The sequence below is a fragment of the Balaenoptera borealis genome (assembly GCF_965194805.1).
Source record: "Balaenoptera borealis genome assembly, chromosome: 7".
In the NCBI taxonomy this organism is placed as follows: Eukaryota; Metazoa; Chordata; class Mammalia; order Artiodactyla; family Balaenopteridae; genus Balaenoptera; species Balaenoptera borealis.
Window position 1 is genome coordinate 92,966,577 of NC_138864.1, and position 14,355 is coordinate 92,980,931.

General features: G+C 41.4%; 1 protein-coding gene across 2 annotated transcripts; it reads left to right on the forward strand.

The window, feature by feature from the left end:
* The first annotated feature begins 428 nt into the window (after positions 1-428).
* LSMEM1 (leucine rich single-pass membrane protein 1) lies at positions 429-13,551 on the forward strand. 2 transcript variants are annotated; one of them, XM_082400155.1, is made up of 5 exons: positions 429-2,436; positions 6,858-6,986; positions 8,630-8,680; positions 9,090-9,218; positions 12,963-13,551. In XM_082400155.1, the coding sequence occupies exons 2-5, from the start codon at positions 6,863-6,865 to the stop codon at positions 13,091-13,093; spliced, it is 435 nt and encodes a 144-aa protein (XP_082256281.1). In that variant the 5' UTR covers positions 429-2,436; positions 6,858-6,862; the 3' UTR covers positions 13,094-13,551. The 2 variants fall into 2 exon arrangements, with proteins under 2 accessions (XP_082256281.1, XP_082256282.1); XM_082400156.1 differs by lacking the exons at positions 429-2,436; positions 8,630-8,680 and having other exon boundaries at positions 6,725-6,986.
* The last annotated feature ends 804 nt before the right edge of the window (positions 13,552-14,355 follow it).

Sequence of the window (14,355 nt, forward strand, 5' to 3'; positions counted from 1 at the left end):
ATTTGTTTCTTTTGTTCTTTGAATCCGTCTCTACTGTTCTAAAAGTGGGTGGTACTGTGCTTTGGTGGACTCTGGCGATCTGGAAAATACTAAGTTCTTGACCTCCCCTCCCCCTTCACACACACACACACACACACACACACACATTTTCTTTGATCTGGAACTCCCATGAGATACTAGAGCTGCTGGGTTGAGCCTCTGGCCTTATTTCTTTTTCTTGGGAGATTTCTGTAACATGGTTTTCCAGTCTTCTTATTGCATTATATTTTCGGCTAACGTGAAATTACCTGCCTGTAATTAGCTCCATACTTCACTTTTGCCTCCAGTTCCTGAGCCTGCCTGAATTCTGCAGGGTCTGTCACCTCACTCAGCAGTGATGGTCCTCCGGAGGTCTGCTAAGGCAGGTACCAACCACTCTCTCCTTCCCATGTTTGATACATTTGTTGAAATCTTGCTCAGTGTTGTTTCCTCCTATTTTTATACTTGTGGTTTTATAAGTTTTATTCTGCCTTTTTACTGGGATTTTACGAGGAAGAAGATATAAGCAAGTGTTAACTTGTATATTAAATTTATAGACGGGTGCCTTTTTTGTCAAATTGATGGGTAGTTGCTAGACAGGATAACTGGGGATTCAATGTGAAAGAATGCTTGAGTTTTCTTCAGAGCAGTAAAATGGTATATGAGAGACCAATTCATTCCTTGATTCTTGGTTAATCTTGCTGGCTTAAAGGAATTTAAAATGGTCCCTGCCTGGTAAGTTCTTTGAGGTTCAGTCATTAATTTTGAACCAATTGGTATCTTTGACTCAAGTCTTTGGTAGCATGTTTTAATTTCCTGGGAATGAGATATAATATTTGAAAGAAAAAGCAAGAAATACTTGAAAATATCCCCAGATTGAACAGTTCATGTGAGAATACCTATTTTCTTTTTGTGACTCAAAACTCTTCTGGATGTGGCCTTTCAGATACAGAGTAGATAAAATGAGGTAGGTTGTCTTGTTTTGTTCTTCACTGGTTCTCCAGAAGTCTAACGGCTCATAAGCCATAAAAAATCTCATCCCCCTCACTGGTGTAAAATAGGGTTGAATTCAGACTTCGGCAGGAGGAGTTGCTTAGTCTCCATTTTCCTCACCTTTGAGGCGGAGTGGAGGTGACTGATACTTCAAGGGTTAGGTTTACAGGAGAGAGAAAAACAGTCAATGTTCAAAATGAGGCCATCCTATTATTTTTTCAAAGAATAGATGGTTTAAAACAGATGAGGTAGTTGGGAGATTAAAGCTGAATATGATAATTAAAATAATAGCTAACAAACATTCTCATTTTCCAAGAAATTTGGCATAGCTTTTCATGTATTATATGCTTCTGAGAAAAACAGTTACTAGTCACATTGTCTTTCTTCATGAACTGGTCCTCAGGTACAGATGAAGCTTTGAAAGATGACACTCCTTTCCCCCAAAAGGAGAGTGAGGTCCATACTGAATACAGACGTAAAAGGAATTTTGTGGAGCAAACATTTTCTAATTGACGTGCAATATGTTTCAAGGATGAATTAATGTCTGTCTAGCGATGGCAATGGAGGGTAGGGTTATAAAGGGTTACGCATCCGTTTACCACTTAACCCTCAGTGTCCTGCCCGGATAGTCAGTCAGCGGGGTGGGCTTGTGGTACAGTCTACTCCTCACTGCTCCTTTTATGTACCCCAGAGGGCAGACGGTCCTTGGCGTGTGTGAGAGGGAACCACATCAGAGGCTGACATTCCTGAGAAAGGAGGATGCATTAAAAACGCATAGAATAAAGCCTTTGAAAAGGAAAGAAAGTTGATGAGATAAAGTGCTTCCATTGCCGGCAGTGGGGGCACTGGGTCTGTAGCCATGCAATCTCCCACGCAGAGTCCGCTTCTGTAGCTACTGCAAGCCCTAGGCGTCCTCTGATCTGCCCTCGTCCTGCTTAGACGGTCAGCCTTATTCTTTTCCTGTTGACTGGAGTCCTGTGCAAATTAGTTGTCAGAGTGGCAGCTCCAGCCTGCTGCCCGATATTTATACATGGGAGCACCTCCTGGCAGAAGTGCAGGAACTGTGTCGGTTTACACATCCGCCAAATAAGGACGTAAATCTCAGTCCAATAAGAACCTCGTCAGTTACCAATTAAATCAAGGCATGGTGGTTTTTTTCTTTTTAAAGCATAGTCCCAGTACTATATTTACTAAAAACCTCCTTAGGCACTATGAAAAAAGTCAGTATTTGGAATCTTACACTGCTTGGCTAAGTTAACACTAAATATAGACCAGCAGTTTCATGCTGGGGTTTATGGGCCTTATAGGAGCACCGTGTGCTGAAGGGAGGCAAAGAAAGAGCTACAGAATTTCTAGAAGGTCATTATAGTTGCTTCTGAATAACTTGTTTTTCCTGGTAACCTAGCAGTCAAAGCTCACATTTTTGTGAGTAATTTGCATGCTACTATTTGCATGCAAAGTAATTTGCATGCTATTACTCTACTGAGACTGAATTATGATTTTTTTTTTTTTTACTGTATAATGTATTTTTTATTATACTTAATTTCTAGTTCAACAATCATTCTATCAAACATCTAAAATGCATCCTTTGGTTTATGCATTTTACAATGCACTCAGAGGAAAAAAAAGTAAACATCTTTTTCAGTTGACTCATCTGTAAAATTGGAGAGTTGGCTTGATAAGCACAAATAGAATTTCTAGCTATAAATACTGTATGTTTTACATTGTTAAAGAAGCAAAGAGAATGGTATCACACAAAGTGTTTCATGTTTTCACTTTTCCAGAAGCCAGCAAACTTAGTATCTTGTAGCATATCTATAGCAAGAATAGTCCTGTGTATAGTCAGGCTTCCAAGAAAGGATCTTTTTAATATGTCCTCCCTTGTGTCAGTATAAGGAGCTTCTCTGGTCCAAGAAAATCAAGCTAGGAGTTTTAGAGGTTTCACATATATTTTCAACTGAAAAAATGGGACTACTTTCTCTCATTTGCATTGCATTCAAAGATAAATATAAATATATGAATTATGATTCTTGAGGCTGGGATGTTTTTTGTTGCATGTGCTCTGTGCTTTTTTTTTTAATTTAATTTTTTAATTTATTTTATCTTTGGCTGCTTTGGGTCTTCGTTGCTGTGCGCAGGCTTTTCTCTGGTTGTAGCGAGCGGGGGCTACTCTTCGTTGCAGTGTACAGGCTCCTCATTGCGGTGGCTTCTCTTGTTGTGGAGCACGGGCTCTAGGCACACGGGCTTCAGTAGTTGCAGCACGCGGGTTCAGTAGTTGTGGCTCGTGGCTCGCCGGCTCTAGAGCACAGGCTCAGTAGTTGTGGCACACAGGCTTAGTTGCTCCGCGGCATGTGGGATCTTCCGGGACTAGGGCTCGAACCCTTGTCCCCTGCATTGGCAGGCGGATTCTTAACCACTGCACCACCAGGGAAGCCCTACTCTGTGCTTTTTTAACTTTTGATACAGATGATTTAGGCTTGATTTTAAAAATTACTTCCTGGATGTGAAGAGGCACTGACTCTGAAATGGAATTATAGAACAAATTACCATGACTCGCTCAACAAAGCTTCCTATTAGCTTTGAATTAAATCCTATTATAACAATTCTGATTTTGTGGCAAGCAGTGCTGGTTTGAGTTATTTCTCTGGTTTGATACCACGCACCTATGGGAAAAAGTAAAGAACAAAGCAAATTTTCATAGACGATGATATTGGTCAGAATATTTATTAGCAGGTAGTCAAAGAATTCTTAAATGACAACAAGAATCAGCTGTTAGCATTGATCTAAACTGGAAGAAAATAAAATTACATGTTTCAGCTCAAGGTATTAGAAAGGGTTCCATGAAAAGGATGCTACTTTGGTCAATTTTACTTAATGAGCAAATTTGCACACCGCAGTCAAGAAGGAGGGTCAAGTTAGTGCAATGCAGAATTTAGTAACACTCTGGCTGCTCCAGCGCTGCTGGTTGTTGCCACATGCTCTCATGTGGAGATGCAAAGATAGCAACAACTGGGTGTCAAACAGCTATGGGTCCTGACTTGAGGGCCATGTGATCTTGTATACATTTACTCGCAGGGTCATTTGCAGGTTCTTGGCATCCGTGAACCACACCCAACTCAGTTTTCTCTGCTGGCTCTTTATTTTTCATTTGCATCTTGCATTTAATTAAAAATGCATTGAAATAGCATCTATTTACATTGTGACTTTACCCAAATGAAGAGATTTCCATTCAGAGCACTTCAGAGTTCACTCTAAGTTGTTATGTTAGTGCTTCTGGGTTTGATGTCGCATTGAATCACCTTTTGAGTTAGCAGCAAGGCCAGTAATTTGGAGATTTTATTTGTTGTGCAGCTCTTAAGTCAGTTTTTGTAGCTATGATTTTCTAGCTAATCCTCTACTTTGTAAACACTGATTCAAGCCTCAGTATGAGATTTAAGCAATAGTAATTACATGCCTAGAGGGGAAGCTAAGGCTCAAGGATGTCAAGTCAGAGATCCAAAAATGAACCATGTGTCAGCTACCAAGCCTAAAATAGACGCTGTGTCTGGAACGATGATCCTATGATGGGACACAACCTTTATGCCTCATCAGATATTAGTGTTTGGGATAATATATAAAGAGACGATAAAATATAAAACATTTTTAAAAGAATAGTTTAGGAATCTGTGACCATGCATCAGTCAACACTTTTGGTTTTATCTGTAAAAGGATGAGATTTGATTGATCTCTAAGGCCCCTCTGTTCTATATGCTGTTACTTTTTTTTTTTTTTTGTCACTTCAAGTCATTCCCTTAGGAATGATCCATGAAGTATATTTGGAATTCAGTAATATCAATATATAAAGTGCTTCAGTAGTATCTTACCTAAAATATTCATGGAGTTAGGTGTTCTTGTTAATTAAAATTTCAGCATAAATGAAACACCCTTTTAGATTTTTACTTTAAAAAAAAATTTAACTAGTTCATAACTTTTCAAGCTCTCTGTTTTTCTTAGCTAGGGTTGTGGGGAAACATTTTTTTTTTACAAGTACTAGTAGGTTTTTAGTTATTACTGGGAAATTGTTCGGTCTTAATATTTTAGAGTGCAGTTTAATCTGTTTAGTAAATGGCTGATACTTTTTTTTTTTTCAGATCTTCTATAGTTGTTCATCTTTTTTTTTTCTGAATTTGGTTTCTCCTAACTCTAATCATATTTGCCTTCATTTTGTAGCTAGGCATTAAAGGAAATTTTTTAAATGTTAAGAGGAAGTCAATAGTGTGTTGCCACATGTAGGCAGATGTGAAGTTTTCTGCATTGCTTTTACTAAAGTCCAGATAGATATGACACGAGGATTCTTAACCTCAGTTTTATGTTAGTGTACTTATTATTAACTGCCTCAAATTCTTTTGGAAATAGTGAGATTTAAATCGTAAATAAAATATTTTAGGTGTTCCAACTTAACATAAATCACTGGCTTCTAAACTTGGCACTGGGCATTTGAAGAATAGTATTGGAGATTACCCTATGGAGTGTTCAGTCAATTGGGGAAATCAAAGAAGTAAGCAAATAAATGCGATAAAATAGAACAGATGTTCTGATAGAAGAATGTACAGTATCCAGCAAGGGCACAAGGGAAAGACAGGTTGATTCTTAATGGAGGTGAGGTTTGAGCTGAGTCTTGACAAAGGATTCGGGAAGGGTGTGGAGAAGAAAGGTAGCACAAGGAAAGGGGCAGTGAACTCTGAAGCGTGAGGCCTGCTTCCAGCCCGGCAACTAGCTAATGTATGATCTTGGGCATTTACCTTCTGAGCTTCAATTTTCTCATTTGTGGAAAGGATGGGGGCTAGATGAGAGCATGTCTAAAATCCTTCCCCGATCAAAAAATCCCACATCCATTATTAGACTCATTTTATGAAAAGAGATAACTGTGAAGGAGAAAGATTTGATAGCAATCGGAATTTGTCTTCCTAGAACCTTCTTTTCACATAATTAAAAGGTCACAAGTTCTCTGTTGTGCTAGAGAGACATCTTAAAATAGAACTTTTTAATCCATTCAGATTTTTCAGTGTAGCTTGAACTTGTGCTATCATTAGAGAATATTATCTTCAATGTAAACCACAATTTTAGAATTACTTATTACGTAAGTGACCACACTCTAAGGAAACACAGAAGGAAGAGACCTGAGAGGTCCTGAAGTTTAGCCTCCAACAACTGCAGTATTCATCTCCGTACTCAGTTTGCTAAGATTTTTGTCTTGAGGTCTCAGAGCCAGTCTGTAATGACTAAAGGATACCTTTAAGGTAGGGACTCCTATACCATATTGAGGGAGGATATAAAAAGTATAGTTTTGTATTAAAGCCTCATCAATTAGAATGGTTCACAGTAACATTTTCTTCTTCTCTCAGAATCCTTATGGCCACAGGCTGCCTAGCTTAATTTTATCTTTTTACATATTTATACATCGTCTTCTTGCACAAAGGATTTGAGAAGTCTCACCAGAATACGAACAGTGTAATAAAGAGAAACATTCAAAAATCAATTACAAAAAATTAAAAGAGGCCCAGGGAAAATATATACAGAATTGAGAAATCTGAGCAGGAAGAAAGAGCAAGTGCAGATAAGCAGGGTATTAAAGCGTTAAAATTGGGACACACACTTGACTCTGAGCTTCCTGGCAAGCAAAGCAAAAAGAAGAGTTTCAATGTCGTCCCCAAAAGGAACAGCTAAACTTTTCTAGCCCTTCATTTGGCAGTAGTATGTGTGGGTGGGTCTTCACGTGCCAGCCCAGCTTCCTGTGGGCTGTGATCCGTGTGAAGGCCGGCTCCCCAGCCCCGCCTCTCGTGTTTAACAGCAGTGTTTTCTTCCAGGGACAATGAATCCTTCCCAGGACACCGGCTCTGGCGGCATTCCTGAAGATAGAAAGCTTTATGTTGTGGATTCCATAAATGACTTAAACAAACTAAACCTCTGTCCTGCCGGATCGCAGCGTCTGTTCCGTATGTGTGCCTTCCCAGGCTTGGCGGCCCGTCCGGGCTTCTAGGCCACCTAAAAATAGCGAATGCTGAGCTGGACCTGTGGTCGTGGGCTGGGGGCGGTGTGGGCATTAGGAAGCCTCTGCGTTACAGACGCTGTTTAGTATTAGGCAATTTTTGCTTTTGTTCTCTGAATACTTGCCAGGCTTGTGGGCTTTCTTGGCTCTTAAGCAAGATTTGAACTCTTGTCTTTAAAAGTTCTGAGAAGTTCCCTGTGGAGTTTATCTCCCTGGAAAGCGGTGGAGGCTGCTGAGATGAGGCTTACTCATCCCTCTTGGCCGCTTTTGTGCCTTCTAGTGACCACAGCCAGGTCACCGAGGGTGCCCACTTTCCTAGAGAGGTTTTACTTCATAGCGGATTGTTCCACACGTTTATCTAGTTTAAAAAAAAATCATTAAAATTTTGTTGGGCAAAAAAGTCAGCTTCATTTTTTTAGATTACAAATTGCCTCAATTAAAGCATTAGAAAGAGGAGGGGGAAAACAAAATAAAAAACTGCTGAATACTAAATACTACATGTGTATCTTGTCCCCTAAATATTATAAATGAGTTCTATCAGGTTATTCTGAGCCCCGTCTTTTCTAGCTTAAACGCTGACGTTCCAACACAGGTGATAGATGCCCACTTGCTGTTTGTTTCACATACACTCGAAACTCTTACTGTCCCAATTTTATGTCCATTATTCCCCTTCTAAATCCTTTTTGTTTTTATTTTATTTATTTATTATTATTTTTTGGCTGCGTTGGGTCTTCGTTGCTGCGCGTGGGCTTTCTCTAGTTGCCGCGAGTGGGGGCTACTCTTCGTTGCGGTGCACGGGCTTCTCCTTGCGGTGGCTTCTCTTGTTGGGGATCATGGGCCCTAGGTGCATGGGCTTCAGTAGTTGTGGCATGCAGGCTCAGTAGTTGTGGCTCGTGGGCTCTTGAGCGCAGGCTCAGTTGTTGTGGCGCACGGGCTTAGTTGCTTCGTGGCATGCGGGATCTTCCCAGACCAGGGCTCGAACCCATGTCCCCTGCATTGGCAGGCGGATTCTTAACCACTGTGCCACCAAGGAAGCCCCCTAAATCCTTTTTGAATTCTTGTTTTTCTCTTCATTTTAATTTGTTCAGATTTTCACCTGTTTTTACTGCAGTCGGTCTCAATAAATGCAGGTGTTTGGGTGCCAGCTTATGCCGTGGCTATGATTAGGAAGGAAAAGCTCTGGAGGGTGTGACACAGGATGTCCTTATAAAGCACAGGACCTAAGCCCCCATCTCTCCATAATCAAGTAGCAGAGGGTGTGGGACTGATATAAAATAGGAGGGATTACAGAAGACAATTCAAGGATCTCCATTACCGCAAGTTTCTGTATTTCTTTTTCAATTTAATTTGGGTGTTATTAGGCAAATAGGTCTTACAAAACAGTGACCAAATGCAGACAATTCATGGTTTGGGTGAACCAAGCTGTTTTATAAGCATGGTTGCATTTTCAGTTCAACTGTAAAACATTTAAGAGAACCTTGCTGCCAGAGCGTGTCCATCCTGGAAACAGCTTTTAGAAACCAAATTACATCAGGGTCATTTTGATGTTGTTGTTTAAATGGTTATAAGCATAACTGGTTATTTTTATAGGAAATAAAGTTTTCTGGGAGATATCTCAGAGTGTTCAGCCTTTCACCCAGAGTAAGTGGCCCACAACCAGCTGTGTTTTATTCTTGGCTCACTTTAGGAAAAGGGCAATAGAGCCTCCATCACTCTGAACCCTTAACTTATTTATTCCCTGCCCACCACCCCCTCCACCAAGCAAAAGAAAAATCCAAGTCCGGCTACATCAGTGTTAACACGATCTTCAAAGAATTTTCCAAATAGGGGCTGAGGAGATAGCTTGACCCGGCTTGTCCTTTGAATACTGTTATAGAAGGTGAAAAATTCTCAAAGAGCACCCGATCCAAAGACATTCCTCAAATATAAGTCTCTTTCCAGAGTGATCAGAGGGAAAATGGGCATATCCCTTACATCTCTCTCTCTCTCTCTCTCTTTTTTTTTTAATGCTGAGGAGTTTTTGTCTTTGTTGTTGTTTGTTTCACATTAGCTCTAGAGGAGAAAATCCCGGACATCGCCACTAACTCAGGAAATGGAAACCACAGTCTGTTTTTGGTGGGGCTGATCATCATGCTGATTGTCAGCCTGGCACTGGTTTCCTTCGTGATATTTCTGATAGGTAAGTACCGTGGACACACTTTTCATCACTGCTATGCACTTACTTTGTAGCTGGTCGTTTAGCTTTGCTGCGGTAACGAGGCAGTGCCTCCTGGCAGTCAGTGCTGCCACTGAAGGCTGAGGGGGTGTGAACGCCTAGGGTACCTGCTGCTCTGGGCCGGGTCACTGGGGCACACGTAAGCCCTCAGTGCCAGCAGTTCGCAAACATGGACATTAAATGTTTTTATAATGCTTTAATTTCTCACCTGGAGTCCCTAGCTGCCAACGGTAGGCAGCTTATTCTAGCTAACTCGGGGTTTTCTTCATCCAGCACGTGAGCTCTCCATGAACTCAGGTCTATAATTTTCAGTCACAGTCAGGTTCACCCCCTCTTCCAGGTTCCCTCGCTTCCCTGAAATCCATTAGAAGCACTAATTGGGCTTGTGCCAGGGCCCAGAGGCAGTGCTGGGATGGGAGGAGACTTCTCCTGTCTGACACCGCCCAGGCTGGCGTCCTGCCTGCCCTTGGCCTGGGCCCTGCGTGTCCGCCCTTGAGCGGTGACCCAGGCTTTCCCACACAGTCTCTCAGCCAAGAGATCCCCTGAGGTCTCAGTGCCACTCTCCTCTCTGCCTCGGGTGGGGGAGGGGTGCTGTCCATCCTGGGGCATGCTGCCCTTTCAGGAAAGCCCACCAGCATCCTCTCTGAGCTGTCCCCTGCAGACCACCACCTGGAGTTACTTCAGTTCCCTCCCACCCCTCTTAGGAGTGGACGGAGCCTGAGCGAAGGAGTCATGCTTTATACCCTTTTGCCTGGATCCACCACACTGTCATTTCTTCTGCCCTGCAGGCCTTGTAGCCTTCAGAACTCCTAAATGAGAGGTGGATCCCATGTCTCTGAAATGCCTCTATTTCAAATTCATTCAGGATCAGTGGAGGTAGCAGTGGTGGTGATGGGAAGTGGGCACAGGGCATGACTCTTACTTACAGCTTCCAACCCCTTTTCCTCCCCAAAACTTCGTCTCCCTTCCAGCTTAAAGGTCTTTTCCTGGTATGGGTTTCAGAGCTGGTGCGAAGGGGTGATGTTTAATTGCTTGTTTGTCACCCTGCTGATGCCCTTTTGCACTTAGAAGCTACAGTGTGAACTCTCCTTACAATAATGGTGCCTTTGCGTGTGATTATTCTTTGGAGGAGGGTTGGCCCTGAACCTGCAGGAAAGAGCGCGTGGATCACTCTTCTGAAATGTTATACCACCTAAGTTGATGCTCCAGATATCATCCTGCCTCACCTGCCCGGGAAATGACTAAGTTAAACTATTGAGAAATTTTAGGTATGCCTACCGACTTGGGAGCAACCCAAAGGGACTGCTGTTTTTTGTGGGAAAGTAAGTAGTAAGGTTTAGGGCAATGATAATTAGAAATGTTAGTATTGGGTGCCCACTCTGTCCCAGGCACTGTGCTAAGCATTTATGTCTGTTTGCTCACCACCTCATAACAACTCTATAGTGTAGGACCTATTGTTATTTTGGTTTTATCAATGCTGAAACTGAAGCTTAGCGAGATTAATTAATATGCCCAAGGCCAACAGACAGTGGTGCCTAATCAGGGCTCAGAGACACCCCTGCCTGACATCAAAGACCATTCACTTTATCACCATATTATACCCCCTTGTATGAATAGGATTTATTTTATGTTTGCTTCTAGTGTTTTATATTGAGGGCAAAGTCATATCAAGAAACAGAAAGAAGGGACTTCCCTGGCGGTCCAGTGGTTAAGACTTTGCCTTCCAATGCAGGGCGTGAGGGTTTGATCCCTGGTCGGGGAGCTAAGATCCCACATGACTTGCGGCCAAAAAACCAAAACATAGAAGCAATATTGTAACAAATTCAATAAAAACTTTTTAAAAAATGGTCCACATTAAAGAAATCTTAGAAAAAAAAAAGAAAATGTGAATAAAGAAGAGTGTCTTTTTATTGGACAGTTACTCTTTGCCAGACACATTAAATTCATTATCTTAAGTCCTTACTCTACCCTTCAAGGTAGTGTCTAATATTTCTGTTTTACTGATGAAAGACTAAGGCCCAGAGAGTTTAACTCTCCACGTTTATCCAGCTAGTCAGAAGCAGAACTGGGGTTCATACCCTGAGCTCTCTGCCTCCAGACCTCCCTGGCCCTCCACTGCCTGTGTTGAAGTAATAATAAAGGCTTCCTGTGGCTTTCAGATAAACCTTAGCCCAACCTAAGACCAGAGTTGGCACAGGCAGCTATAAATGAACTTGGCCTGTGCTCATCTTTAACAAGGAAACCTTTTTGCTCTCAGTGGGGTTCAGTGCAAATTTGTGTCATTTAACTGAAGTGTAAGAACTTATCTTCTTTATAACCCTGACATTTTTATGCAAGAGAAATAAGGCTATTTTATACTGATTACATTGAATAAACTGTTGGGCCTTGTGTTTTTGTCACAATCTCTGTCCTAAGGAGGAATAACGGACAGCAAGGATAGGTTACCCGGGATGCCTACCTGCCTCTGTAACAGTTCCCAGCGGCCAAGCAATGTAGATATGTGGGATGTGATTAAGTATTGCCTTAATTTAAAAAAGGGTTCTATGGTCAAATGAGTTTGAGAATTGCTGGGTTAGTAATACTTAAGGTATTTTATTTTACTTCTTGTGAATTTCCAAAAAGGCAGGTCAGTCATGATTTTTCTCTAACGTTTTTGCATATAGAAACCTTTTTCTCTTTTGGAATTTAACTTGGAACCAGTGTATTGTGGAACAGACTTAGTCCAACATGGCTGCTACTTCCTTCTGTGTTTGACTAACGTAGAAGGTTCCCAAGAGGAGAAGTATGTCACATGCTATGGATTTATTTGTGTCACACTTTTCTCCAGAAGCAAGTGGTATCTCTGCCTGGCTCTGCATCAAAGCTCAATTAAAACCTTTCTGTCATGTCTTGGACCATAATTCATCCAACATAATTTTTCAGATATGGGGGAAAGGCAGCTTCTGGGCAACAGTTTGTCCCAAGCCTGGAAGGTGAGGCTCTAACACTTTCCCACATTAGTTTTTGGCTAAACCCAGTAGCATGTTACCACCATCATTAGTTCCTGAAAGATGTCTTGGAAAAAACTTGCCTGCAGTGGAAATGATAAGGAGCTCACATATTAAATACTGATTTTGTGCTGCTTTTCTTAGAAATTTTAACTCATAAGCAGACCTCAAGAGTGTTCCATTCCCTGACTTACTCAATAACCAGGGGTTCTATTTATTTTGGAAATATGGACTCTGTGCTCTCAGGGTGGTCTGAGGGGAATTATTATACTTTCATTATGGGCTGGTAATTTAGAACCAGGAGAGCTATGTATATCAAAGTAGTCTGGAACCCAAAATATCCCACCTCCCACATGTGGAGTGAAAAACCTTTTCTGAGAATGGGTCTCAAAATGAGACAACATAACAGTCACTTCTGTGGGGATAATCAGACGCTGGTGGTTTCCTTTGGTTGCTCACAGCAAAGCCTTTCTTAGCGAAAAGCTGTGTGGAGCCTGCCAAAGGTAGTCAAGTCTTTCATCAAGAAGTCGTAAAAATAATTCACTTGATAGGTAACTTCAGTCTTCATCAATTTCTCCTCTGGGCTTCTGGGCTGCGTGGGATATTGGAGCAGGGGATTTGCCAAGAGGGCCTCTCAGCCGAGCACCCCAACGGGGCTCTGATGAGTCCCGATGGAACACACTGGAAACCAGTGTAACACTGTCTGTTTTTCATTTTAAAGTTCAAACTGGCAACAAGATGGAAGATGTGTCAAGAAGACTAGCAGCTGAGGGAAAGGACATAGATGATCTTAAGAAAATCAACAGCATCATTGTAAAGCGACTCAACCAACTGGACTCTGAACAGAGCTAAAGGAATGATCTTCCAAGAGCAACTGCTAACACCTGAGCGTCTCGCTGTCCTGGGAGGGTACAGGGTTAAGAACCGACCAAGGGCATATCTGCAGGCAACAAAAGGCCAACTTTCCACTACAGGGATGGGAGCAGCTCCAAGGCAAGGGGGGCTGGGGACAGCCGCCAGAAGGGGGCTGATTTTGTGGTAGGGTCCTTCAGCTTTCATGGGGTTAATGGTGGCTGGCATGGAAGAGAACCAACAGGAAACAAGAATGGGAATTTGGCTCTGTGTGTACAGCTTCTTTTACGAAAGGAACTTTGGCACCAGAATAAGTTCACTGTGGCCAGTAAATTTCATGACACCTCATGTAACTTTATGAACTCCCTGGAAAGCCTAAGGAATTCATTGAATTATTTGTGTTCAAGGGAATCAGGTGATAACTCTTTTCAATAAAATAGATTCTGCTCAGGTGATTACACTTTGACTCATTTCTCCAGGGACAGGGTGTGGGCGGCCTCCAAGCTAGTTGCCTACTGGTACTTGCTAATGGTAGCTATGTGCCTATGGTAGGGTGTGGTCAAAAGAGAGAGCCCTATTTATTCAACTAATGTTTTTTGAGCTGCTGCTTTGTACAAACCACCATACTCTAGAGAAGCTTACATTCAAGTGAGGAACAAAGGAGATATATAGTTATATATAGACATATAAGCTTTTTGACTTTCTGATGGGAAAAAAAGTCCTTCAGTACCCTGCTGATTAATTGTGAGGACATCTGGTAGGTTTGTAGCCTTTATTAAACTACAGTGGGAAACCGAATATTTGGAATATTTGGAACCTGCCTTGTTTTAGCACAAAAGGTAAGGCACAAAATTTATGAAATTGGATATGTTGTGATATAAATCAGCTTTAAAAGCATGAGTCTTAGAAAATCTTTAATATAAATATATTGTGTAAGTCTGTTGTGTGAAGTCTATTGCAATTCTATCATTTTGGGTTCATCAGAAACATCTGGGTTTATTCTAAAGTTACTCACATACATAAACACACATTTTATAACACTAAATAGTTAATGAAATAAACACAAGACATTTCACCTATCCAGTTTTGCACTCAAAAACATTTGTACTGCATACTTAATTTTAAAAAATTGATATCATGCAGAATATTTTAAAAATCTGATTTGTATTTATTGGAAAATTCTTATTAACCTGTTGATGGGGTGTGGCAAAATAATTTATCAGGATTTGCTATAACATTGTTTCACAAACTACAGATGAGCT